The sequence below is a fragment of the Trypanosoma melophagium genome, assembly GCF_022059095.1.
Source record: "Trypanosoma melophagium isolate St. Kilda chromosome Unknown ctg20segment0, whole genome shotgun sequence".
Lineage (NCBI taxonomy): Eukaryota > Euglenozoa > Kinetoplastea > Trypanosomatida > Trypanosomatidae > Trypanosoma > Trypanosoma melophagium.
In genome coordinates, this window is record NW_027125150.1 from 146,803 (window position 1) to 174,451 (window position 27,649).

Consider the following 27,649-nt stretch of genomic DNA (forward strand, 5'->3'; position numbering starts at 1 on the left):
ACGGGGAAGAAATTTAAAAATAAAAGAGACATGAAGTGCATCATTGTCGCTTCTTCATGGAAAAAAAGAACATTAAATAGAAAGAGAGAGAAAGAGAGAGGGAGAAAAAGTAATACTAAAAATATTACAAACAATAATAAGCAATATAAACAGTAAAAAAAAAACAAGGAACGAATCTACCACCTTAAAAAATTACACGTCTCTCTATTGTAGTCTGTCAGATACACTTGATCTCATTATTTCTCTTAGTTTAAGGAGAAAGATAGGAAGAAAGATTGGGCGGTATAAAGAAGAAAAAAACCTCAATATACAAAAGCAGATAAAAAATAGAAAATAGAAAAAAAAACAGGGGTGATGTAACTAAAGAGTAAAATAAAAAAAAGAATTAAGAGGGAATAATTTGCTCTTTTCTTTCTTTTTTTTTTTTCTCCCTGTTTTCATTCTCCCTCCCATCCATCCCCCGCTTCACTCAGCTCTACTCATTTCCTCCTCTAGATTTCTCCCCTGACTACGCCTAATCATACGCATTGGCCGATCCCGCCACGCATAGTGTAGTCCACTAATCACATTTGATGGTATTGGATCCTTCTCCATTAACACAAAGGCGTGTTCCGCCCCACCGTACACTCTTACAGGACGAAATCCCTCCACTTCCATGCATCGCCGGGTTAACATGGGCGGTAAAGTATCCGTGTCTTGCAGAGATCGACTCACATACGTGCCGGTCTCGTGTTCTAGTGTCCCGGTGAAGCGTAATTCCCCACTACGTGTGAGAACAATCATGTAATACTTTCCCACCGCAACTTCCTTCACATCATCAAGGATATGGGTTGGGTGCAGGATTCTACCAGTGACAGGTGAAAGATGATGTTTATCGTTAGAACCCCATACATACAAACTTCCGCTATCGCTAATGGCATAGCTAGAGAATATACCACATCCCACACGTGCGATAAAGGCTCGAAGAGCAATTTTAGTAGGCGTATAGCGATCTTCTTCAAATCCAAGTCCAAGTCTACCTAAACTACCAAGTCCCCATGTGTATATTTCACCAATAGCATTTAATGCCACTGCATGCCATGCTCCTGCAGCCACAGATACAATACCAGATAATCCAGATATTTTTGCTGGTAGTAAAACACTTGCACGACTTTCAGGTCCTACAGGACCCATAATAATATTTTTTGGTACAACCGTTGGAAGTGGTTCAAGTCCATTTCCACAACATTCAATCATACCCCAAGAGTACACTTCTCCTGTAGCACTAAGTGCTAAAGCAAAATAACATCCACAGGCAACTTGAACAATTAATTTATCTGCTAACCATGTAATTTCTTGTGGTTCACTTATACGATTGTTTTCTTTAGGATTTACACCAAGACCACATTGACCGTATAAATTACTTCCCCATGCAAAAACACGTTGTCCTTCACCAAGCGCCAAAGTAAATGAAACACCAGCACTTACATGTGTAATAGCAGTTCGGGAAAGGTATGGAATTCGGGCAGCATGACGTATAACAGGTACTCGTTCAGGTGTCGTATCTTTTACACCACGAACATCCATTCCCAATTGTCCCCAACCTCCCAAACCAAATGCATAACAACAACCATGTCTATTTACTAATATAGAGAAACCACTTCCCAAGGCAGCACATAACATTCCATCTTTAAGAGAAATAACATTCAAGGCTGTAGGAACTCCACGATGAGCTAATCCTACTACCACAAGTACCATATTTTTTGGTATGGCTAAGGAAAAATTATGACAAACTCCACCACTTAAGGCAAGTGTTGTATAATTATCCATAATACGCATACCACGAACTAGGCGCATCCCCTGACCTAATCCTAAACCCAATCCTAATCCAGTACCATAAGCAATTACTTCTCCTGTTTCTAAAAGTAGTAAAGTATGATGACGACCACAGTAAATTGATATAACTTTTCTATCTGAAGGAACATTTATACGTTGGCATGTTGTAACCATCATTTCTCCTATAACTCCACATTGACATCCTTGATTATCACCACATACAAAAGCTGAACCATCTTCTGTTACGAATCCTGTATGAAAGCTACCACATGATGCTTCAACCACTTTAGATCCAAATGTTGTTATAAGTTTTGGAGTTGCAATATTATCTTCATTTCCGTGACCAAGTCTTCCATTTTTTCCAATACCCCAAGAATATGCTTTACCATCTGAACTAATAGCAACAGCATGCCATGGTCCAACTCGTAATGATACTATTGATTTATTATCTAATATTTTTACTTTTATAGGATCAATAACAATAGTTCGAGCTTCTCTTCCATTAAGTACTGTTTGAATAGAATCACTTGAAACTTGTGAACGAATAGAACGTTCTTCCCCAAGTAAACCAATATAACCCCAACCATATATAGAACCAGAAGCAGTAAGTGCTAATACACTATAATTAGAACATCCTACTTGAATAACTTTTTCTCCAGCAATCCTTCGACGTTGTGGAATTGGACAACATTTTCCTTCAATAGCTCGTGAACATTGAGCATAATTATTAGCTCCCCATAAGAATACATCACCTCTTATAGATAGTCCTGCAATAAAAGCATAACCACCTTGTACATCCACAATCATATTTTCAGGTGAAAAAGTTGGAAGTTCAACTTGTATAACAGCAATTGGAATCCCGTTTTCTGTAGCAGTTACAAAGGGAGACATTTTTGGATTATCCACTCCAAGTTCACCCCAAGCGCCGCAACCCATTGTAAAAACAGTTCCATGAGCCCCAAGCCAAACAGACGTTAAAGAAGAACATCCAATACGAAGTACTTTATCTCTAGTATGTATCATAAGAGGTGTAATAAGGTTGCCACGAGCACCTGTACCAAGTTCACCATCTCGACAAAGACCCCAGCCTACTGTAACACCGTCTTCTTGGATATATCGACGTAAGAGCTGTCGTACTTCTTCTGGAACATCACCAAGATCCATATATAAATCCCCCAGTATAGAACGTTTTCCTTCCATGGTAGTGAGTCAATATATATATAGATATATAGATATTTCTTTCTTTCGTTCTTTCCCTCTTTCTAATAAAATGCACCAAGAACAAAAAAAAAGAAAAATAAAAACATTATTTACATTCATATGATAAACACAGAAAAGGGAAAGGATAAAAGAAGTCAATAGAGTTCACAGCAACAACTATCATGTATATTGGTTGTTGTTGTTGTTTTTTGTTTTTACCCCCTCTTTTTTTTTTTCTTTGCATCCCATTTTGTTTCTTTGAAAGGGAGAAACATATATCAAGAAAAAAGGAAAAACGTCACACTGAAAAAAGCGAAGGAGACTCATCATTATTGTAAATAAAATGAGAGTATCAAACAATAAACCTCCCCAGCACCAATTCCTCCTCTCCACACAAACAAAACAACCAACACTTCTTTTCCTTCTTCTTATTCCTTTTCTTATCCTTGAACAAGATATTATCATCACTCCCAAAGATATTATTTTCCTACTTTGGGAATTCTTTTTCTCAAGGTACGAAAGAAAAAAAAGACCTGGGCCGCTACGGGAATTGAACCCGTGACCTCCTGTACCCAAAACAGGAATCACACCACTAGACCAGGCGGCCTTCGACGGGGTCTTGACTACAACCATAAAGATAACTAAACACCTCATCCACTTTTTTTCAATAGAATAAGTAATAAATAGTTCTCTCTCTCTCTCTCTCTCACTCTCTCTCTGTTTTATCTATTTGTACGGTCTCTGTTTATTTCGTTGATTTACGCACAATTAGTCGAGTTGGAGAGATGTGGACATCAAGGCAACGCGTTTCACCCTCCTCATTATAGGCGTTTAACTGAAATGTACCCCGCATCACACCAGAAGCTCCACAGAGACTGGCACCACTTTCATATGTGTGGGACTCTCCAGGGGCGAGTAGAGGAAAATTACCCGCTACACCTGGTCCAACAACTTCCACAATAAGTCCCACCTCTTCATCAAAAAATACCCAGTGTCGTGAAAGCAGTTGAACATGCCATTTCTTTTCATTCCTAGAAGGACCATGATTTCGAATAAAAACAAAATAACGAAATATATGTTCTTTCTTATTCATATTGCCAGTCATAACACTTCCACCACTACTATCCATACTAGTACTTGAAGAAGAAGAAGCACTATTACCAGGATTTCCAGTGGTATCGGAATTACTAGATGAAGGTGAATATTGAGAATCTCTATTATCATCATCATTTTCATCATAAGCAATATCTTCATCTGGATTTCTTGAACATACATGTTCAGTTCGAACTTCTACTTCTATATGATCTGTAATGGTAACTGTACGTGTAGGAATATGATTACATATTTCCCGGTATTCTTGTTTTGTAAGCTTTTTTGCTACATTTAAAGGTTGATGTCCTTCATTTTGTGTATTTGCAGAAGAAGAAGACATACAAAGCATCGCATCCTCCATTAAAGGAAATTTAAAACCAACACGTGTATTTTTTGCGTATAATGGTTCTGGAGGCATCATACAACGATACGGAGGAAGTTGTTGTGTATCTTTACAAACAACTACATGACGGGATAACTTTTTTACTTTACGACTTAAAGAACTTTCAATAAATACAGTTCCCTTTGCAACAGTTACATCTTCATCATTCTCATCATCTTCTTTCTCAGCATCGTTATTATTATCATTATACTTTTTGTCATCCTCACCCTTGGCTTGTTTACTAGTTTCACTAGTAAATCCACTTTTCATTGGAGCTGATGAGGAACCATGTTGGGGTATGGTATCTTTCCTACGCTCTTTTGAAAGATGATATCCAACATTTCCTTTAGATGTGACCAAAACACTAAGACGACGCAGTGCATCAAATCCAGCGAGTAATCGTGCAGCGGAAGTATCAGTTGAGAGACCAGTAATACTTGGGCGTGTAAAGAGTGAACGAATCAATTCTTGATGTGTTTGACCGTATCCAGCAGCTCTAAAGTCATCCATACGTAAGATAAGTCCATACATAGCGAAGCAGAGATCTTCTGGTTCTTTATACTTTAAAGAAGCTCTATGCGCATGCTTAAGAACCTGTCGATAAGTTGAGCGAACAACAGACATCTAATTCGAATATCCACTTATTCTTATTCTATTCTGTGTGGGTTATTTGTTTTTTTTTTCTCTATTTTCAGGGGTATTTTATTTTTTGCTCCTTGTTTCTACTTTTTTTCAAGGAATTACTTCCTTCTGTTCAGTTGTTCACTAGTTTACAAGTAAAGGAGAGATCGATTGCAGAAAGAAAGGAAATGAGGAAATGGCATGCCACATTACACAGACATTATATATATAAGAACGGAAAATAAACAAATAAAAAAAATATATTTAATATTATAATAACATAGAAAGTAACGTGTAAAGAATAAGATGCCATTGAATGGCAATATACAAAACGACACATAAAGGGAAGGATAGAAATACGAAGAAATCCATTAAAAAAAAAAAATGGCATCTCATATTTCAGTTCAATTTGTTTTGCTCTCGTTTTTTTTTTCCTCTGTTCTAAAACAACAGAAGAAAAAGGAAAAAAATCAACCAAAAATCCAAAAAAAAAACAAAAGAAACAAGAAATTAATAACCGACAACAGGAGCAACGATAAAAAAACCATTTTCTCAAGTTGTATAAGCAAAACAAAAAAAAAAGAAAAAAAGAGAAATAAATAAATAAATAAATAAATAATAAATAAATATATTTTTCGTTGTCACCTGTTACGCAATCCATAACCTCGTATTTGTTACTGAAGCGTCTCTCACACCCACCACATTCATTCTTAAATATAAATATAAATAGAAAATACCACATGGGGGTAACGAAAATAACAACAACAAAGATAATAGTAGTGTTAGTATTAAAACAAAAAAAAGAGTTTCTTAGACTCCGAAGTCTTCTTCGTTTTTTTTTTTTTTTTTCGTGTGTGTGTATGTGTTTGTTTTGAAAAATATAAATCTATTCGCATCCCTCGTTACTAGAGGGAAGTTCTTCATTCCATTTTCCCCCTTCCTCCACCTCCTCCTTCGTCTTTTTCCCACCAGACACGGCTGAGCCAGAGTACCCTGCCATATCCTCAATCGCCGATATCACCTCCGCAGGTGTGGGTCTATTCCACTCTATTACGGTAAAGAGCATATCTACTCCACCAAAACAACGAGAGAAAAACCCCTTCGAAGGTCCTTTTGTTATATTTTTTTTATCAGCTATAGACATTAATTGGTGTGCACCTTTTCGCTGCTGGGATGAAGCAGATGGTAATTGTTGTGGTGTAAAAGTACGGTAAAACACTTTTCCAGATTCGTTGTAAAGTTCTCCCGTAACAGCACTACTACCGTCCTCTTTAATAATAACACCACAAGATAATCCAAAGGCAGCATCACGTACTTCAGAGGCAACAAAGGTTGGGAATAATAACATGGATGGAAAATGTGAAAATAAATCTGTAGGAGTTGCCATATCTGTATGATAACCTATGGAATGAGATGTGGCGCTTTGTTGAGGAACACCACATTGTCCACTTTCATTTACACCCCAAACAAAGAGATCACCAATTTCAGTAATAGCATAACAGTTTAGTGGTCCACATCCCAGTTGACGTACACAATGTGCAAATGTAATAGCCACTGGTGTAGGTATAATCACATTGGGAGCTCCACCATTTCCTAATGGACCTTTTCCCCACGCATAAATAATATGACTCTCTGAAAGTGCAATAGCATGATAAAAACCTGCTGCTATAAAAACTATATGAGAAAGTCCTTCAAGAATCATAGGCTTCATTAAACAAGGTGTATCCCTTTTAGCACGACCACAATATAATCCCTCACCCCATGTATATACATCACCATCTTGTGTGAGGGCTACGACAAATGTACCACCACAGGCTATTTGCGCTACACGTGCTGCACGTAATGCCATTACTTCCTGTGGAATAAATACACTTTCATGCAATGGAATAGAATCCCCATGTCCTAATTGACCATGCGAATTAGATCCCCAACTGTATACACCACCGCAAGTACTAATACCTATTGTATAATCCATACCACAATCTAATGAGGCAAAGTGTACATTTTCAGGAACAGAAACTTTTCGGAAAGATACAGAAGGACTTGTATTAGAAATATCACCTATACCAAGTTGACCCTTTTGATTTTCTCCAACGGCGAAAGCTCTACCAGATTCTGTCAAAACAATCTTAAAACTATTTCCTCCAGATACGGTTCGTACTCCATTTTGTAATACAATTTCATTTAATCTTCCTATTTCATCTTTGCTTAATATATCTCTAGATGATGGTATAACCTGAATAGTTAAACTACGAAGTAAACCTGCTGCTATAGCATGTGTAGGTCCACTTTCTATAGATAATATCAAGTAACTTTGTAAACTTCTACGTGGTACAGAAAATCGTGCACCGTATCCCAAACCAATACCAGATGAACGAAGAGTTCCACATATCATAACATCACCATCTTCAAGTAAAACACACGTATGTTCACGTCCACATGAAACACCAATAGCAGGTTTTGGAAGAGGAAGTATTTCAGCTTCTGATAAACATTTTACACCAAAAATACCTAGTTGACCACAACTATTTTCACCAAAAACAAGTAAAACTCCATTAGAAGTTAATACGGCAGAATGAAAAGTTCCACAGCTAGCATCTATAACATGATGATTAGATAATGATTCTATTCGAGACATTCTTTCACCATTTCGAGTATCACCATGACCAAGACGACCATGACGATCTACCCCCCAAGAATAAACACTACCTGTAGATGTTATAGCAAGACAATGCCATGGACCAGCTCTCAATGCCACCACACGTTCATTAATGGGATTAAAAAGAATAATAGTTTTCGCACATTTTGTACGACCTCCTGCCCCAGCATCAATAAGTTTATCGTCGGTTACATTTACACCAAGCATTGTTGCTAACCCCCATGTTCCAATAACACCACATTCAAAAGAAGCAGCTGCAAAAAAACTTCCACATGCTACATCTGTAATTTCACCATAACGTTCTGGTACTTCTATCATAATTGGATTTGATACAATTTTCCTGTCCGCCACTAAACATTGACCATAAGAATTTTGTCCCCATAAATACATTCGATTAGATCCCTTAACTACGGCAGCTACAAAAGCTGATCCTGCTTTTACTTTTACTATTTCCTCTCCTTTTCTAAGTAATACGTTATGAAAACGCAATTTCATATCATTACCTCCGTCAACTAGAACAGATTTTTTTTCTGCTAAACGATTAGATCCTAATTGTCCCCATTCATCACTTCCACAAGCTAATACCTTTCCATCGAAGTTTACTAAATAACAACATTGAGCCCCACAACTAAAAGAAACAACCGGTACAGGAACATTTAGAACCATTGGTGAAATAATATGTGAATGTAATGATGTTACTTCCCATCCTGTAACAGATGATGCTGAATGAAAGTCTCCACCTTGAAAAGCAATGGTATTCCCCCATATAAGTAAACAACCATTAGCAAGGTAAGAAGAAAATAAAGGATCTCTATTTTTCTCAAAATTCAGCGCTTCTATAAGACGACGTGAAACTAGTGATGTGCCACCCAATGAACTTTGTCCTTGTCTTTCAAGCAAATCTATATCGACTAAAAGGGTAGGAAGAGCAAAAGTCGTTAGGTTAGGCAATTTAGGTTCACATCCTAAACCAAACTGTCTAGCAAAAAGAGTTATAGGTGTAGGAAATTGAGGCGTCATCCATTTATTTTCCTCTTCCTTTTCTGAATAGAGTGGATTTTGACTAAAAGGAACAAACGATGGTTTCTTTGGTAAATCACGTTGCCGTCTGTTGTTTGTTTCATTACCTCCTCCTCTACCTAATACTCTTCCCTGTGTGTTTTCACCCTCCTGAAAATTACGAGTACGTGATACAACACCTCCTACTGGAGCATCAAGATTATTTTTTAGTCGTTCAACATTTTCAGCATTTGTTTGTACTTTAAGAATATCCTTTGCATGAGCACGGTAAACTTTCAACACTAGTACAGCAAAATTCATAACATATGGCACCATCCATGATTCACCATCAAAGTAACGATCCAAATCCATTGCTTTACATCCAACAATTCCTGCTTCTAATAAAGACTTACGAACAGCAGCCGCCACTTCCCCACCACGTGCGGAAGCGACGAGTAAAATACGTAATACCAACACACAATTTTCAAATGATGATTCATTTCTTTCTCTATTTGTGGTGGATGATCGTCGTCGTCGTCCGCGGCGGCCCTCAATTACGAGTTTCTTCACAAGATGGCGGTAGAGATGTTCCTCCATGCCTTCCAGCTGAGAGGTCCGCTTTCCCTCAACATTCATAAGAATGTGTGAAAGGACACTATCATCGCCATTTATAAAACGTTGAATGTATGGCTCTAACATAGGACCTTACAAAAAGGTACACACACGCACACACACGTACGTTTATATATATATGTATATATATAAACTTATTTTATTTACTATCAGGATCTAATTCTCTTACAGAGATAACTACTTTACGTTTCTCCGTTCAAACCACTTGTGTCCACCACTTCTCTCTCCCTCTCACTCCGTGTGTGTGAAGGTATGTCTGGGGCGGCAGTTCTCTGCTGTCCAACTATACAAAAAGAAAAAATTCTTTTTATTGAAATTACAAACAAACAAAAGGAGAATTAATAATAAACTAATAAATGCAGATATTGGTAAATACTTCGAAAAAAACAAACAAATAAACAACAGAAAAAAAAAAGAGAAAAGAGTAATGATACCCCTCTTATCCCTTTCTTTTCTCCGAACTGTTATTTTACACGAGGAGTAAAAATAAATATGATCACCAAGTCTACACACACATATATATATACAAAAAGATACAATTCTGAGTATTATTTAATCTCGTAATTTACCAATTGATACATGGAGTGTACCACGTTTCATTCGTTCCAACCACGTAGCATAAGATTCCACACCATCTGGAAGAACAACAACTTCTGCTGCGTCGCAGCGTTCCACTTCAATTCCACGTTTGGCTGCTGCTGTTAGCCGTACTTCTTTCCCTGTTTCATGATGAGAGTTCATTTCATCCGCTGCAAGAATACCACTTCGATAATCCTCAAACTTAACAAAGGCTGTGCCCAAAAAACGACCCGTACGTCGATGCCGCACAAATCGCACATCCACAACTTCACCAAACTGTGAGAAAACCGTTGCGATATCTCCTTCAGAGAGAGAGACCGCATTATCTCCATCCGCACTACTGTGATCCACATGCCTTACGACTATCCATGGAGACTTTCCAAGCAGTTCATGATAAGAGGAAGTATAAGCACCGGAATTGCCATTGATATACCGCTGCACACCACGTTGCATGATTTACACCATACGCTATTAATAACAATAATAATAATAATAATAATAATAATAATAATAATAATAATAATAATAATAATAATAATAATAAAAGGATCCCTTAAATTGTCAAGAGAAAAAAAAACAAGAGGAAACGCAGAAAAATATCATGATACAGTTTCCCAATATATCAACATCCACAAAGAAAAAACAAACAGATAGCAACATAAAGAATATGTGATTTCATTTCTTCGGAATACGTTCCTTAGGTAGTTTCACAAACCAAGAAAAAAAAGAAAACACTAACTGCACCAACCGACACAGAGAAAAAACAACTCTAAACAAGAAAACGTCAAACAAAAAGAAAAAAGGAAGGAAAGAAAACGCAAAACCATAGAAAAAAAACAATTTATTCAACTCACTACTCGCGAACGCTGTCGACTTGCCATTTCATTATGCCGTTCAAGATCCGCTAATGTTAACGGTTGTAAGAATGGTAATGGCCACTGTAGACTAGATAGACGTGATTCTTCTTTATCTTCCCATCTTGTTGTTACTTCCTCGTGTATTGTAACTGCACTTTTTTCCCTTCTTCGTATGGGAACAGAAAGTCGAGCAAAGAATTCTTTTCGCTCGGCTTCTGTCATTTTCGGAGCCTCTTCACCTTGTGATTGTCCTTTTCTTCGCTCTGGTGATAATTTTCCTTCCTCATATTCTTCCATTTCTTTCTTCTCACGGTTTTTATTTTCTTCCTGGTGTTTTAGTATTCCCTTTGCCTTTACACGCCGTCTAAATGAGGCGTCTGCATAGAGTCGTTCAAATACTTCTGTAGCACTATTAGCATTATCATTATCATTCTCTTGAATATCGGCGTTATTATAAGGACTCTCTTTACCGCTACGTGTTTTTCGCCGAGGTGATATACCAGGCGATGAGGTGTACTCTGGCTGCATTTCACGTCGTTCTCTTTCTTCCTCTGCTACCTCTTTCGCAGCTCGAAGTCGCTCCAATTTATCTCGATGCTCTTTGGCATCATCATACAGTTTCTGAAAGATCTGCTGGGATCCACGACGCTGGGTAATGGATGAATAAGTCCCATCATCTACTTCACCTCTCGCGGATGCCACTATATGCCTGGAACGTGGATTAATATGTGGATTAAATGTACATTCCCGGAGCAAACGCCACTCCTCTTCCAGTGACAATCGTTCCTCCATATTAAATTCTACTCTTTCCGTAGAAAACGGAATACGTGGACATGGGGAAGTGAGAGTAGCGGTGGATGAAGATAAATTTTCACCGTAGATATTACTGCTACGCCGTGTAGGACTATGATTGAGTGTAGGAACAACAACTTCATGGTCATTCCGTGTAAAGACATTTGAACTCGCTGTGCCACCCGTCGCTGCTTCCCCAAGATCAATAGAGAGTGCCCCATCACTTCGAAGACGTGAGAATCGGTTCATTTAATACAGACGAAGAAACAAAAACACAAATAGAAACCAGAACTTTTCTTTTTTTTTTCACTATATTTCTTCTTTTCGTATATCTTTTTTTTTTATAACAAATGAAGAAAAATACGGATCAGAATTTATCAAAGCGTTTCTCTCAAAACAGGTCATACACATATATAAAATTAATATGGGTAGAAAGCGAAATAAAGAAGAAAAAAAAAATTGCTCGCAGACACTACTCAACTCTCAACATTGCTCTTTTTCTTTTTTTTCCTTTGTTTGGTACTTTGCACCATTTACCCGTTAGAAAAGAAAAGATGAAGAGAGATACAAAAAAAAAGAGAGAAAACGCGAATAAGAATTCGAGGATAATAATACTTCAACAATGGGATCCTTCCTCATATCCCCACATTCACACCTATACAACAGAAACATGTTCAGTAGTATTGTTGTTAGCACCAAATCCAATTTCAAGTCGACTAAGACGATCATAGCGCTGCTGCGCTCGTATTTCTGAAATTCGCCGCATACGCCGCATTGCAAAATAACTAAAAGTACATATAGATGCCATAGCAAGTTCAAATACTACAAAGGGTAAACTTGTACGTTGTAAACCTGTACTATCGGAACATACAGATTGTACGGGTGACGGAATATTTCCAACTGATGGACCCATCATATAAACTACTGTTTGATTCTTTTTCGTTTTTGTTTCTATTTATCCCCCTTTTTGTTTTCAGAACACAAGACTGGGACTTCTTTCCCTGGAAACTATTACAAAAAAGACCTTACTAATTATAATACCACAATGATAACCGAGCAAAAAGAAAAAGAAGAAATTTAAAAAAGAATACCAACAGACCCCATATTTGAGGGATCAACAACAATGTTAGAGCAAAAGCAAATAAAAAATAATAAGAAAAAACAATAAAAATACAGCGTAGGACACCGATCAGAATCAAAGGAGTGAGAAAAGCAATCGTTTGTTGTTTCTTTTTGGTTGTTCTTTTTCTTCCCCCTTTTCAGAATTATACCTCAGCCACTCTTCCCTTCCACAAACATGTGAAACAGGACATAAAAACAACACAAAAAAGGGATGTCACAACAATAACAAAACAGACACCACATAAACATACAGACATGCAGGAAACAACGGAACAAAATAACAAAAAAGAAAAATGAAACCCACAAACGGCAACCACACAAAAACACACCAAAACAAAAGAAAAAAAACGACTACTTTTAGTAGAACTTTCTTGTTACACCTCTAAATGAGTGTATGCGCATATAAAAGTGTGAATGCGTGAGTCGTCTTATGTATTCCTTCTCTCTTTCTCTTTCTTTCCTTCTATCTCTTTCCTTTCTTTCTTTTCTACTCAGACTCACGCCTACGCTTTTCACCTGCCATCGGATCCTCCTCTTCCTCCTCTCCCAAAAACGTTGGGGCAATGTGCAGTCGCCATCCCTCCTCTCCGTTTGGCGGTTCGCCCTCAGCGAAGGGAAGTGGAATGCCGTTTAATTCCTGCAGTGCCCGCGTGAAGGCCTCGCGGCTCTCCAACTCCACAAGGGCGTAGCCGCAGCACTCACAATTGCGATCGAGCGGCATTTTCACTTCTCGCACCCGTCCGTAACCCCCACCGGTCACCGCCCCTGTCGTTGTAGCCTTTGTTCCTTCCGCATCTGTAATATTATTATTATCATTGTTATTATTATTATTATTATTATTATTATTATTATTATTATTATTATTATTATTATTATTATTATTATTATTATTATTATTATTATTGCTAGTATCTTCATTGGTCGTGGTTGTTGTTGTTGTCGCTGTTGTGTGATTTGGATGAGTGTGAAAGATATCTAGAATGTGATCTGTGGTGGTATTAGCGGGGAGGTTAGTAAGAAATAACACCCATCCCTCTATACTCGGCATTGGCTCACCAGGGGCCACATCCGCAGGCCGCACGAGACGCTCAAAGTGAGAGCGCATCCGTCGCACTCGGCGAACTGTAGGCACTTCTGCCACTGTTGAACCTTCCACAATCATTTTATTTTCTTTTATTTGCTTGTTTGTCTGTTTTTTTTTTTTTCTTCTTTTTTTCTTTTCTTGTTGTACTTGCTTAATGTACCCGTTGGTGAATTAATTGTTGGGTATGTCGGCGTTGTTATTCTTGTTATTATTATTGTGGTTTGTGGATAGATTTACTTTCCTCTTCTACCCGTCGCCTTATGCTATTCCTCTCTACAGCCTCACAAAAGAGACAAATCCTCAGTCAAACACTTTTATAGAAATACTGTACCCCAAGGCAAATAAAGGAAAAGAAAATAATAATAATAATAATAATAATAATAATAATAATAATAATAATAATAATAATAATAATAGTAATAATAATCACTCGGCATTATTAAGAAAATAGTATATTTGAGTCATATGAAGCATTCATACCAAACACTAATGGTAGAAGGAGAAATCACGTTTTTCTGTTACCGTATTCACAAAAGAACAGAACACAAGAGGAAGAAGGAAAAAGTGAACTAGGAACAAATAGACAAACAAAAAAATAAATAAATACATAAAAACAATTATCACACTAGTCGAAAAAATAAATGTAGTACAAAGTACTCATATATAAATACAAATATGATTTGAATCTATATTTATAAATCATCTCCATTCCATCGTAGTCCTGGTTTAGTTGTGGCACCGCCATAGCCGGTTAAACGTGGTCCATAGCGTTGATCACCTTTAATATATCCCCCACGCATATTACCCGTGATTACATATCGTTCATATGCCTTTATCTCTGTTGCCACTGAATTATCCACATTATATACCATTCCTGTTTTTGTAGTTCCGAAACGTTGTGAACGGGCAAGCATGGCATCGACGATTTCCTGCAATTCACGTGGTGTACACTTTTCTACATTTGGACCTAATTCTACACGAATGGGATACAATATACCAGGACGCGCATAAGGTTCATGCTGCCGCATAATATCGATAATACGACAAAATACAGGTGCCCTAAAACACCTGCTATAACATAGCATCTCTGTTTTTTTCTTGGTATTTTGATTTATTTAGATTTCCCTGATATTAATTTTTTTTCTTCTTTTAGTTTCAAATACTCAACACCTCAAGTGGCTCATTTCAGGCAAACCGACAGAGGAATAAAGCAAACGAAAGAAGAAAAAGAAAAAAAAACATTCCAGGCAGAGTTCATGAAGGGAAACAGCCAAAACTAAAATAATCTAATCTATATATATATATTCCTTCATTCAACCCTAACATCTCAGTTTCAGACATCAATCATTTTTTAAACTTTTCTTTCTCTTTCTCGGATTTCAATACTGAATAACGTTGTTGAATACCCTTTTGCTTTTCTGCACGAAGTTTCTCAAGTTTTCTTAATGGAATCATAACACTAGCATAGCGTGTATCCATTAGTGAGCGTGCAGCATCTCCAGTTATTGAATTTTCATCATTTTCTTCCATCTTTTGTGAGTTAACTGTATCTTCTGACCATACAACCTTCATTAAAGGAAATGCACGTGATACACGTTCACGGATCTGCACAAGTGAACGTTTTCCTTTTTCTTGTTCTTGTTCTTGTTGTCCTTCATGACGTTGATGGTGGTTTCCTTCAGAGATATCGGTAGTTTCTTTTACTGTTTCATGCAATCGTGAAAATACAGATCGTGTAAGCTTTTTTACCAAAGCCTCATGACTGTAATATGATGGCGTATGTAAAACCTCACAAACCCCTCCCAATTGTAATGTAAACGTTTCTTCTCGCTTTATTGTAGATTTGGGAATTACTGGAGATTCATGTCGGAATAATGGTGTTCGAGAGACTGTATTCAATGCACTATGTACATACGGTGAAACATCTGTGGTAGCTATATGATAGAGTTCTTTTAATACTTTATCCTTTATAGCAAATGCACTCAAGTGAGAAGTATTATTCGGAATAGTGTGAAATAACGCCTTGGCAGCATTAGCACAACTTCTCGTTCTATCAGATGCACATAACGCTAATAAAACAAAGACTTTAGTTCTCTCATCATATGGATCCAGTTTCTCTGTTCCCTGATACAGTCGAATGAGTTCCAGTAGTGGACGTGAAAGAAGTGCATCCGACCATTCTCCCTGTGCCAGCATACTTTGTAAACATATTGTTAGAAATAATAATAGATCGCGTGATGACAACGGTGTAGATCTCTTTAAAACATGATCATACCACTCTAGTGCATCACACCAACGATTATGATGAAATAAACGCATGGATGACTCTTTTCGCATGGTGAAGTTATGCAAACAGGCAGAGAAGGACTGTGTATTAAGAGACACTCCCGCCGATCGTGCAAAGGCAATTAGTCGAAGTGTAAGTATACAACGCATGGAATGTGAAAGTGGACTACTACCCACACAACGCAAAACACGTGCAGTTGAGAGATCACTAGGAATATGTGAGAAACGTGGCTTATTATTATTATTATTATTATTATTATTATTATTATTATTATTATTATTATTTTGTTGTGGTGATATTTCATCCTCTCCATTATTTAAGTTGTGCCTTATCGTTACTGCACGTGTGTAGTGATAGATTGCATCTCTCCATAGTGTACAACCATGCCGTATAGATGCTAAACAACGTACAATTGCTACATGTGATTCCATATCCATCTCATTATCTTTTGGTACAAGTTGTAAAAGATATTTCATGATTTGATGACCTGTTCGAGCATCCACATCATATAATACAACACCAATCGCATTACACATACATGAGAAACTACGATTATTGGATAAAAGATGTGGTAAAACGTCTAATGCTGATAATAACTCTCCTTCAATAAGAGAAGCAAACTTTACCACACGATCTGCAATAATATCATCTGCTTCATATTCGTCCTTAAGACCATCAACAGTAATAAAAGTAAGAGAAAATATGGTTTCTTTTTTATGGTATCGCCTTCCTGGTACAATACTATAGTTCCACCTTAAAGTTAGATCATTAATAATCAAATGACAATTCTCTACAAGTCTGCATACATCTACTAATTCACATTCATTACGCATAAATGTAATATGATGTAATGCCCATGTCAATAACGGTATTTCTGAATCCCATAATGCCTCACTAACAAAACGAGGAAGTGGCTTTTTTAAACGAACAGGTATAGTCTTTAAAACAGAGAGAATACTAATGTTTAGCAATTCAACAACTGCCAATAGGAATTTTGGATTAAGTGGAGGAGGAAGAGAAGAAGATTCCACTATTGTAGCACTAAGTGCAGCCCCACAATTGCCATACTTTACCACTGTTGTTAAAAGTACCAAAACATGAGCATGCCATTGCAATGGAGAGAAATGTATTGAACTTGACACGGTAGAATCATTTGTAATAGATTGAGGAGAATATTTACCATCACGTAACGTTAATATGGCGTGATTCAAGGCTTTTGGGGAATGAAGATACCACAACAATCCAGCAACTGCCATTAGTAATCGACGGTTAGTTCCCCAAACCCAATCTATAGGAGGAAACGCAGTATCAGTACCTGGAGGAGGAAAAGGAGAGAAAATAGACGAGGAATTTTCCCTCAGTTTTATTGAGAAGCCTGTGAACATAGCATTAACAAGAAAAGTAGAAAGCGGTTCTGCCAATGATTGAAAAGATAAACACCATAATGGTATAGTACTACTACTACTATTATTATTATTATTATTATTATTATTATTATTATTATTAGTACTATCAGTATAAATAGAAGTAGTGGTAATACCATTGACATATTCCTTTTTCATTCGTTGTAGTAATCTCTCTAACTCTAACAGTATATCTTCTTCAGACCCAGCATTATCGCTATTACCATAAGCCTTGGCAGCAAAAAGAAAAACAACAAGTTCCACGGCATGTGATGTATACATTTGATCATTTCGTACATTCTTTTCACCTTTAATCCAATCCAATAGTGCATCTAACAAGTGAACGGAATCAAGATTGGGTACTCCCACCAAAATAGAACGGAGATGATGCCACAATTCTTCTGGTCCAACAGTATCTGTGATTTGAGTATCACACACAAGCTTTCTCAATCTGTGTGAATTCTGTACCTTACCTTCTTTTTTCTCTTTATTCTTCTTCTTTAGAGAGAAAGGACGATGTGGTAACGCAGTAAACACGGATTCCCGGTGTGCCCGCCAAATTTCAATAACAGTACGTTCCCAGCAAGAAGAAGATATAATATTATGATTAGAACCATTCGTTATGACATTTCCAGATATCTTTTTAGGTTTTACAGGTTCTGAGATTATTGTTTTTAGTTCCACTTTCTCCACCTGAACTAAATGGGATGACAAATTATTACTAGAAGAGACATTAGAATTAAGGAATCGTTCCTTGGTTTGTCTACGAGAATGCATGTATTGGGTATTATTATTATTATTATTCCTTGTCATTTCTCTATACTTATTACAAGCCAAAAGAAAATGTTGGGACTGCTCAAGACTACGTTTTTTTGTAGTTCTGTTAATCATCAACAGTTGGCGTAATTCTCGCTGAAGACACGAACGAATTTTTACTAGTTCTTCTTTACTTAGTGTGTGAAGTGTATCACAGTGTACTTGTACGCCAAATACACCTTTTGCATTCAAAACTTTAAAAGTTTCTTGAATACGATAAAGACTTCTTACCACTTCAGCTCGCCGCCTATGTATAATCGCATAGCATTGTTGAATCACAGACTTAAAAGGAATACATATTGCAATATCGTGAACTAGTATCTCTGCAATCATATAGGGAACAATACCTCCTTTACTTAGAAGTTCCTCAAAAAATGTCAATACTTCTTCAAAAACATCTAATGATAATGATAATGATGATAATATAGTTGAAGAAGTAGTGAGAAGAGCATTCCGTAGTGGACGCAAATAATACAACATGACCGATACGACCGCTATGGCTTCAAATAGCTCTTGTATGCGTTCCTCATTAACTCTATCGTTATTATTATCTATACAGAGATCTATATGAGACGTAGATATTTTCTTTTCACCTGTGAATGTATCATCTAAACCAATAAAGAGATGAATTGGTATCTGCGCAGTGGCAGCGGCTGACCACATTTGACAACCTTCTACTTCTTCCCTAAGAATATTCACGAGTGATGTTTCCTTTTTATTCAAAACTGCTCCAACTCCACTATTAGAAGCCTCCTCTTTTTTTTCTTCTCCATATTTAGAGAGGGATTGTTTACGTTTCTCAGCAAAGAGAAGTCTGGCGCGTCGCCGTACTTCAGCTCGTTGTATCGCATTTAAACACAATTGTTTGGCCTCCGCGTTAATCCTCTCATAAGAAAGACCAACAGGATTAGTAGAAGTAGTAATGTTCGTACTAATAGTTTGAGAAAGTGCAGATGACCACAATAATGAGGATGTTAACAGTGGTGGAAATGAAACAGATGTTTGAGGTGATTTCTCCACATTACGCCCAGCACTCGTTTCCTTCTCAGTATGCACGAAAGCCGCCCTTCCTGCTGTTGCCCGAACAAATGTTAAAATGTCTCCATTGCTTCCCTTAAGCATTCACGTTATTGCAGTAATGTTGTTTACTCTCTCTCTCTCTCTCTCTCTCTCTCTCTCTATATATATATATATATATATCACTTTCTCACTCGCACTCTCTCAACTTATCCTACGAACAGATTTACACAGACATATACTTATGCGTCACCCACAGACGCCGGAAGTATGCAGCGGTGATTATATGTGAATAAATACCAGTCTGTTTTTTTTTTCTGTCTTTTGTCTTTTTAAGCAACAGAGTACAGCTCTTGAGAGATACTCTTTTCCTTTTAATGTATTTCTCTCCTTCTCAAACAAAGATACAAACAGAGAGTGAGAGGTCTCTTTAATACAAACACCTTTTTTTAGTGTGTTATATATCACAACAAAAACAAACAAACAAAGAAAGAAGAAAGAAGAAAGAAGAGTAGAAAGTACACCATGATAATATTTACAAAGATAGGTAAATTTCCCAAAGCATCCCTAGTTCATGCGCTATACTTGCACAGAAAGAAAGAATGATAAGAGAAAAAAAACAATACAACAGAAAAAGAAATTGAAGAATAAAATGCCACTTTTCGCTCCCATTAAATCGCTTCCTTACTTTTATGTTTTTTTTCATTTCGTACCTTCACATGCTCATACCCTAACTCTTTCCCTTTCCCTTTCTCACACACACACAGACAGGTATATATATATATATATATATATATATATAAGCGTTCGTCGGCCCAGATAAATACTCACAATCAAACATACTCCTTCTCTCTCTCTCTCTTACACACAAATTCACTTTCATCGTTTTTCTTTTTTTCCTCTTCAGGCCACCACTTCCCTCACACCACGTAGTTCCTAGCACAAGACAGAGAGGTTACACCTCCTATTCACACAATGAAAAAAGAAAAGAAAAAAACCCGTCCCCACAAACGGCAAGCAAAATAATAAAAATAATAAAAATAAAAATAATAATAATAATAATAATAATAATAATAATAATAATAATAATAATAATAATAATAATAATAATAATAATAATAATAATAATAATAATAATAATAATCATAATAATAATCATAATAAAAGAAAAAAATTCACAGCAGTAGTAGATATCAAAGTGTGGTGAGTGTAGTTCCTCACCTTCACTCAGTCAGAGCCGTTTGCGCTTCGTTTCTTACTCCATGACACCTAAAAAAAGAGGGGATATCTTTTTTTTCTTTTCTTTTTTAATCTTAAGATTTCCTCATTTTTTCTTTTTCCATTTGCCTGTTGTCATGACAATTGATTATGCTAGGGAAAAATAAAACCTATTGAATCCCACAAGAATAGAGAGATTAACAGACGTCGTAAATGAAGACAAAGAAAAAAAAAAGAAGAAAAAAAAAGAAAGACCGTCAAATAGCAAGTGCACATGTATTGCACGCAACCTACGACGACTTCTGAACATCATCATTCTCAAGCAGTGTAATAAGCTGCTGCTCAATTTCATCCACACTGGTATCAGGAGAAAACCGTTTTACAGGCACGCCATTCTTATCAATAAGAAAGGAAGTAAAATTCCACTTAATAGCTGGCACCCCAGCAGTTCCAGAGAGACAACTCTTCATATACTCATACAGTGGATGAGCCTTCTCACCATTCACATCAATCTTAGCCATAATTGGGAAATGTGCCTTGAAACGTGTGCAGGCGAACTCCTTAACTTCTTGTGCCGTACCGGGTTCCTGTCCACCAAACTGATTGCATGGAAAGGCCAATACGGTGAAACCCTTATCCCTGTACTTGTTATAGAGAGCTGTCGCTGTCTCATAACCACTCTTTGTGTAGCCGCAGTTGCTGGCCACGTTGTATATCAATAGTGGATGTCCCTTGTGTTGCGTGAGATTGTACAGTTGATGGTCGGCATCTAGCACCTGAAAGTCATATATGCTAGAAGGGGTAGTAGGTGTAGGTGTAGTAATAGTAATAGTAGGGGGAGGAGGAGTAACGGTTCCTTCTGAAGACATCTTACAATTTCTCCCTTTTCTTAAAAAAAAAACTTTCCCTTTCTTCTACTTGGTTACTTTACCTTTTTTTTCTACTTCTTTAATTCTTTTCTATTTCTTTTTCTATTTTCACTTTGTTTGCTCTTGTTAAAATCAGTACTGCTATGTTACGTCTTTGTGTATTCGTTATGCGTTGCAGTATACTGTGGGTCACAGTTGAAAAAACAATAACTAGACTCTATAAAGGTAAGAAAATTAATAATAAGAAGAATAAGAATAAAATAAAATAGAAACCAAATTGAGATATAAGGAAATTGCTAAATAGATACATAATCATATACCTTTCATATAAATATATTTTCACCGTCACAGAAAAAGATAATATTGTCTTCCAATGTATGATATCCATCACCCCGAAAATTCACCGCATATGGCTGTGTAACTGCAGAGAAAGATAAAAACAAGCAAAGAGTTTATTAGGAAATTAATGTACCAATACGGAAAATCACTGCAATAGAAGATAAAAAGAATCCAAAAGTAAAATAAAATGCCCATCCCCATTTGTGTATAGCAACTACAGAACAAAACCCTGGGGGGATAGAAACAGAAAACAAAAAGCTCCACATTAACGTCATGGTAAATAGAGACCACAAAAAAAAAAAAAATTTTATTATGAGAGCCAAAACAAACACAGAAACGCACAAATATCCATACGGGGTTAAAGAGAAATAAAAAGACTCCTCACATACGTGAGGGTAAAAGTTTTGCAGACTTCATTAATGGAATTAATTCCTCCTCAATATCCTCAACAGACGAACCAGGAGGGAAACGCTCCACAGGCACACCATTCTTATCAATAAGAAAGGAAGTAAAATTCCACTTGATGGCCTTTGTACCAAGAAGACCGGGTTTCTCCTTCTTCATATACTCATACAGTGGATGGGCCTCACTGCCATTGACATTGATCTTAGCCATAATTGGGAAATCTGCCTTGAAACGTGTGCAGGCGAACTCCTTAACTTCTTCTGCCGTACCGGGTTCCTGTCCACCAAACTGATTGCATGGAAAGGCCAATACGGTGAAACCCTTATCCCTGTACTTGTTATAGAGAGCTGTCGCTGTCTCATAACCACCCTTTGTATATCCACACTTGCTGGCCACGTTGTATATCAATAGTGGATGTCCCTTGTGTTGCGCGAGATTGTATGGCTTTCCATCAGCGCCGTTTACCTGAAAGTCATATATGCTTGTCATTATGCACTTTGATTTTACTCCTCCTTCACAAACACCAAAACAAAAAAAAAAGATAGACCGCAAAAAGAGGGATCGAGCATGTAAAAAAAATTGTCCATTATGAATAGAAGCGGTATTGCACGCACACCAAAGGAAAGGCTCACAACACAACACGAAACACACACACACACAGGTACATTTTTGTTGTTTCAAATTGACTAAAAAAAAACAAGAGCAAAATATTACTGCATCACACTGGAGAGAATTCTTCAAAAGAAACTACATACCACTCTCCAAAATGCCTTAATACTGTTGCACGTACTTTATAAAGCAATTATATTACTATAAACGTTATTTTTCAAAAAGGGGGACAAGTTTCTTCTCAATTTCGTCGACAGAGGCTCCAGGGGAAAACCGCTCCACAGGCACACCATTCTTATCAATAAGAAAGGAAGTAAAATTCCACTTGATGGCCTTTGTACCAAGAAGACCGGGTTTCTCCTTCTTCATATACTCATACAGTGGATGGGCCTCACTGCCATTGACATTGATCTTAGCCATAATTGGGAAATCTGCCTTGAAACGTGTGCAGGCGAACTCCTTAACTTCTTCTGCCGTACCGGGTTCCTGTCCACCAAACTGATTGCATGGAAAGGCCAATACGGTGAAACCCTTATCCCTGTACTTGTTATAGAGAGCTGTCGCTGTCTCATAACCACCCTTTGTATATCCACACTTGCTGGCCACGTTGTATATCAATAGTGGATGTCCCTTGTGTTGCGCGAGATTGTATGGCTTTCCATCAGCGCCGTTTACCTGAAAGTCATATATGCTTGTCATTATGCACTTTGATTTTATTCCTCCTTCACAAACACAACCAAAACAAAAAAAAGATAGACCGCAAAAAGAGGGATCGAGCATGTAAAAAAAATTGTCCATTATGAATAGAAGCGGTATTGCACGCACACCAAAGGAAAGGCTCACAACACAACACGAAACACACACACACACAGGTACATTTTTGTTGTTTCAAATTGACATAAAAAAAAACAAGAGCAAAATATTACTGCATCACACTGGAGAGAATTCTTCAAAAGAAACTACATACCACTCTCCAAAATGCCTTAATACTGTTGCACGTACTTTATAAAGCAATTATATTACTATAAACGTTATTTTTCAAAAAGGGGACAAGTTTCTTCTCAATTTCGTCGACAGAGGCTCCAGGGGAAAACCGCTCCACAGGCACACCATTCTTATCAATAAGAAAGGAAGTAAAATTCCACTTGATGGCCTTTGTACCAAGAAGACCGGGTTTCTCCTTCTTCATATACTCATACAGTGGATGGGCCTCACTGCCATTGACATTGATCTTAGCCATAATTGGGAAATCTGCCTTGAAACGTGTGCAGGCGAACTCCTTAACTTCTTCTGCCGTACCGGGTTCCTGTCCACCAAACTGATTGCATGGAAAGGCCAATACGGTGAAACCCTTATCCCTGTACTTGTTATAGAGAGCTGTCGCTGTCTCATAACCACCCTTTGTATATCCACACTTGCTGGCCACGTTGTATATCAATAGTGGATGTCCCTTGTGTTGCGCGAGATTGTATGGCTTTCCATCAGCGCCGTTTACCTGAAAGTCATATATGCTTGTCATTATGCACTTTGATTTTACTCCTCCTTCACAAACACCAAAACAAAAAAAAAAGATAGACCGCAAAAAGAGGGATCGAGCATGTAAAAAAAATTGTCCATTATGAATAGAAGCGGTATTGCACGCACACCAAAGGAAAGGCTCACAACACAACACGAAACACACACACACACAGGTACATTTTTGTTGTTTCAAATTGACTAAAAAAAACAAGAGCAAAATATTACTGCATCACACTGGAGAGAATTCTTCAAAAGAAACTACATACCACTCTCCAAAATGCCTTAATACTGTTGCACGTACTTTATAAAGCAATTATATTACTATAAACGTTATTTTTCAAAAAGGGGGACAAGTTTCTTCTCAATTTCGTCGACAGAGGCTCCAGGGGGAAAACCGCTCCACAGGCACACCATTCTTATCAATAAGAAAGGAAGTAAAATTCCACTTGATGGCCTTTGTACCAAGAAGACCGGGTTTCTCCTTCTTCATATACTCATACAGTGGATGGGCCTCACTGCCATTGACATTGATCTTAGCCATAATTGGGAAATCTGCCTTGAAACGTGTGCAGGCGAACTCCTTAACTTCTTCTGCCGTACCGGGTTCCTGTCCACCAAACTGATTGCATGGAAAGGCCAATACGGTGAAACCCTTATCCCTGTACTTGTTATAGAGAGCTGTCGCTGTCTCATAACCACCCTTTGTATATCCACACTTGCTGGCCACGTTGTATATCAATAGTGGATGTCCCTTGTGTTGCGCGAGATTGTATGGCTTTCCATCAGCGCCGTTTACCTGAAAGTCATATATGCTTGTCATTATGCACTTTGATTTTACTCCTCCTTCACAAACACCAAAAATATTATTTAAAAAAAAGATAGACCGAAAAAAGAGGGATCGAGCATGAAAAAAATTGTCCATTATGAATAGAAGCGGTATTGCACGCACACCAAAGGAAAGGCTCACAACACAACACGAAACACACACACACAGGTACATTTTTGTTGTTTCAAATTGACTAAAAAAAAACAAGAGCAAAATATTACTGCATCACACTGGAGAGAATTCTTCAAAAGAAACTACATACCACTCTCCAAAATGCCTTAATACTGTTGCACGTACTTTATAAAGCAATTATATCACTATAAACGTTATTTTTCAAAAAGGGGGACAAGTTTCTTCTCAATTTCGTCGACAGAGGCTCCAGGGGGAAACCGCTCCACAGGCACACCATTCTTATCAATAAGAAAGGAAGTAAAATTCCACTTGATGGCCTTTGTACCAATGACAGACCGGGTTTCTCCTTCTTCATATACTCATACAGTGGATGGGCCTCACTGCCATTGACATTGATCTTAGCCATAATTGGGAAATCTGCCTTGAAACGTGTGCAGGCGAACTCCTTAACTTCTTCTGCCGTACCGGGTTCCTGTCCACCAAACTGATTGCATGGAAAGGCCAATACGGTGAAACCCTTATCCCTGTACTTGTTATAGAGAGCTGTCGCTGTCTCATAACCACCCTTTGTATATCCACACTTGCTGGCCACGTTGTATATCAATAGTGGATGTCCCTTGTGTTGCGCGAGATTGTATGGCTTTCCATCAGCGCCGTTTACCTGAAAGTCATATATGCTTGTCATTATGCACTTTGATTTTACTCCTCCTTCACAAACACCAAAACAAAAAAAAAGATAGACCGCAAAAAGAGGGATCGAGCATGTAAAAAAATTGTCCATTATGAATAGAAGCGGTATTGCACGCACACCAAAGGAAAGGCTCACAACACAACACGAAACACACACACACACAGGTACATTTTGTTGTTTCAAATTGACTAAAAAAAAACAAGAGCAAAATATTACTGCATCACACTGGAGAGAATTCTTCAAAAGAAACTACATACCACTCTCCAAAATGCCTTAATACTGTTGCACGTACTTTATAAAGCAATTATATCACTATAAACGTTATTTTTCAAAAAGGGGGACAAGTTTCTTCTCAATTTCGTCGACAGAGGCTCCAGGGGAAAACCGCTCCACAGGCACACCATTCTTATCAATAAGAAAGGAAGTAAAATTCCACTTGATGGCCTTTGTACCAAGAAGACCGGGTTTCTCCTTCTTCATATACTCATACAGTGGATGGGCCTCACTGCCATTGACATTGATCTTAGCCATAATTGGGAAATCTGCCTTGAAACGTGTGCAGGCGAACTCCTTAACTTCTTCTGCCGTACCGGGTTCCTGTCCACCAAACTGATTGCATGGAAAGGCCAATACGGTGAAACCCTTATCCCTGTACTTGTTATAGAGAGCTGTCGCTGTCTCATAACCACCCTTTGTATATCCACACTTGCTGGCCACGTTGTATATCAATAGTGGATGTCCCTTGTGTTGCGCGAGATTGTATGGCTTTCCATCAGCGCCGTTTACCTGAAAGTCATATATGCTTGTCATTATGCACTTTGATTTTACTCCTCCTTCACAAACACCAAAACAAAAAAAAAAAGATAGACCGCAAAAAGAGGGATCGAGCATGTAAAAAAAATTGTCCATTATGAATAGAAGCGGTATTGCACGCACACCAAAGGAAAGGCTCACAACACAACACGAAACACACACACACACAGGTACATTTTTGTTGTTTCAAATTGACTAAAAAAAACAAGAGCAAAATATTACTGCATCACACTGGAGAGAATTCTTCAAAAGAAACTACATACCACTCTCCAAAATGCCTTAATACTGTTGCACGTACTTTATAAAGCAATTATATCACTATAAACGTTATTTTTTCAAAAGGGGGACAAGTTTCTTCTCAATTTCGTCGACAGAGGCTCCAGGGGGAAAACCGCTCCACAGGCACACCATTCTTATCAATAAGAAAGGAAGTAAAATTCCACTTGATGGCCTTTGTACCAAGAAGACCGGGTTTCTCCTTCTTCATATACTCATACAGTGGATGGGCCTCACTGCCATTGACATTGATCTTAGCCATAATTGGGAAATCTGCCTTGAAACGTGTGCAGGCGAACTCCTTAACTTCTTCTGCCGTACCGGGTTCCTGTCCACCAAACTGATTGCATGGAAAGGCCAATACGGTGAAACCCTTATCCCTGTACTTGTTATAGAGAGCTGTCGCTGTCTCATAACCACCCTTTGTATATCCACACTTGCTGGCCACGTTGTATATCAATAGTGGATGTCCCTTGTGTTGCGCGAGATTGTATGGCTTTCCATCAGCGCCGTTTACCTGAAAGTCATATATGCTTGTCATTATGCACTTTGATTTTACTCCTCCTTCACAAACACCAAAACAAAAAAAAAGATA

The 27,649-nt window shown here is 37.6% G+C and overlaps 14 protein-coding genes across 14 annotated transcripts; all 14 read right to left on the reverse strand.

Moving 5' to 3' along the window:
• Positions 1–465: 465 nt before the first annotated feature.
• On the reverse strand, positions 466–3,015 carry LSM04_008998 (Regulator of chromosome condensation; the record flags this gene model as incomplete). Its single annotated transcript, XM_067331297.1, has 1 exon — positions 466–3,015. One exon carries the CDS (start codon positions 3,013–3,015, stop codon positions 466–468), a length of 2,550 nt encoding a protein of 849 aa, XP_067192256.1.
• Positions 3,016–3,760: 745 nt separating this feature from the next.
• On the reverse strand, positions 3,761–5,113 carry LSM04_005569 (ApaG domain; the record flags this gene model as incomplete). Its single annotated transcript, XM_067331300.1, has 1 exon — positions 3,761–5,113. One exon carries the CDS (start codon positions 5,111–5,113, stop codon positions 3,761–3,763), a length of 1,353 nt encoding a protein of 450 aa, XP_067192177.1.
• Positions 5,114–5,996: 883 nt separating this feature from the next.
• On the reverse strand, positions 5,997–9,467 carry LSM04_003775 (Regulator of chromosome condensation; the record flags this gene model as incomplete). Its single annotated transcript, XM_067331301.1, has 1 exon — positions 5,997–9,467. The coding sequence occupies one exon, from the start codon at positions 9,465–9,467 to the stop codon at positions 5,997–5,999; it is 3,471 nt and encodes a 1,156-aa protein (XP_067192136.1).
• A 486-nt stretch (positions 9,468–9,953) lies between these two features.
• LSM04_008698 (RNA recognition motif domain) lies at positions 9,954–10,433 on the reverse strand (the record flags this gene model as incomplete). Its single annotated transcript, XM_067331302.1, has 1 exon — positions 9,954–10,433. The coding sequence occupies one exon, from the start codon at positions 10,431–10,433 to the stop codon at positions 9,954–9,956; it is 480 nt and encodes a 159-aa protein (XP_067192251.1).
• Positions 10,434–10,825: 392 nt separating this feature from the next.
• LSM04_006761 (uncharacterized protein) lies at positions 10,826–11,878 on the reverse strand (the record flags this gene model as incomplete). Its single annotated transcript, XM_067331303.1, has 1 exon — positions 10,826–11,878. One exon carries the CDS (start codon positions 11,876–11,878, stop codon positions 10,826–10,828), a length of 1,053 nt encoding a protein of 350 aa, XP_067192203.1.
• Positions 11,879–12,284: 406 nt separating this feature from the next.
• On the reverse strand, positions 12,285–12,545 carry LSM04_007593 (uncharacterized protein; the record flags this gene model as incomplete). The annotated part of the gene is made up of 1 exon (XM_067331304.1): positions 12,285–12,545. One exon carries the CDS (start codon positions 12,543–12,545, stop codon positions 12,285–12,287), a length of 261 nt encoding a protein of 86 aa, XP_067192223.1.
• Positions 12,546–13,238: 693 nt separating this feature from the next.
• On the reverse strand, positions 13,239–13,913 carry LSM04_008586 (RNA recognition motif domain; the record flags this gene model as incomplete). The annotated part of the gene is made up of 1 exon (XM_067331305.1): positions 13,239–13,913. One exon carries the CDS (start codon positions 13,911–13,913, stop codon positions 13,239–13,241), a length of 675 nt encoding a protein of 224 aa, XP_067192248.1.
• Positions 13,914–14,527: 614 nt separating this feature from the next.
• On the reverse strand, positions 14,528–14,920 carry LSM04_001144 (uncharacterized protein; the record flags this gene model as incomplete). Its single annotated transcript, XM_067331306.1, has 1 exon — positions 14,528–14,920. One exon carries the CDS (start codon positions 14,918–14,920, stop codon positions 14,528–14,530), a length of 393 nt encoding a protein of 130 aa, XP_067192080.1.
• A 259-nt stretch (positions 14,921–15,179) lies between these two features.
• Positions 15,180–19,463, reverse strand: LSM04_007307 (uncharacterized protein; the record flags this gene model as incomplete). The annotated part of the gene is made up of 1 exon (XM_067331307.1): positions 15,180–19,463. One exon carries the CDS (start codon positions 19,461–19,463, stop codon positions 15,180–15,182), a length of 4,284 nt encoding a protein of 1,427 aa, XP_067192217.1.
• Positions 19,464–20,866: 1,403 nt separating this feature from the next.
• Positions 20,867–21,445, reverse strand: LSM04_003201 (Glutathione peroxidase; the record flags this gene model as incomplete). Its single annotated transcript, XM_067331308.1, has 1 exon — positions 20,867–21,445. One exon carries the CDS (start codon positions 21,443–21,445, stop codon positions 20,867–20,869), a length of 579 nt encoding a protein of 192 aa, XP_067192124.1.
• Positions 21,446–22,165: 720 nt separating this feature from the next.
• On the reverse strand, positions 22,166–22,678 carry LSM04_007947 (Glutathione peroxidase; the record flags this gene model as incomplete). The annotated part of the gene is made up of 1 exon (XM_067331309.1): positions 22,166–22,678. One exon carries the CDS (start codon positions 22,676–22,678, stop codon positions 22,166–22,168), a length of 513 nt encoding a protein of 170 aa, XP_067192236.1.
• A 1,123-nt stretch (positions 22,679–23,801) lies between these two features.
• LSM04_009747 (Glutathione peroxidase) lies at positions 23,802–24,317 on the reverse strand (the record flags this gene model as incomplete). Its single annotated transcript, XM_067331311.1, has 1 exon — positions 23,802–24,317. The coding sequence occupies one exon, from the start codon at positions 24,315–24,317 to the stop codon at positions 23,802–23,804; it is 516 nt and encodes a 171-aa protein (XP_067192268.1).
• A 1,151-nt stretch (positions 24,318–25,468) lies between these two features.
• LSM04_007591 (Glutathione peroxidase) lies at positions 25,469–27,595 on the reverse strand (the record flags this gene model as incomplete). The annotated part of the gene is made up of 2 exons (XM_067331312.1): positions 25,469–25,552; positions 27,185–27,595. The coding sequence occupies 2 exons, from the start codon at positions 27,593–27,595 to the stop codon at positions 25,469–25,471; spliced, it is 495 nt and encodes a 164-aa protein (XP_067192222.1).
• LSM04_003571 (Glutathione peroxidase) lies at positions 26,287–26,775 on the reverse strand (the record flags this gene model as incomplete). Its single annotated transcript, XM_067339395.1, has 1 exon — positions 26,287–26,775. The coding sequence occupies one exon, from the start codon at positions 26,773–26,775 to the stop codon at positions 26,287–26,289; it is 489 nt and encodes a 162-aa protein (XP_067192132.1).
• Positions 27,596–27,649: the final 54 nt, after the last annotated feature.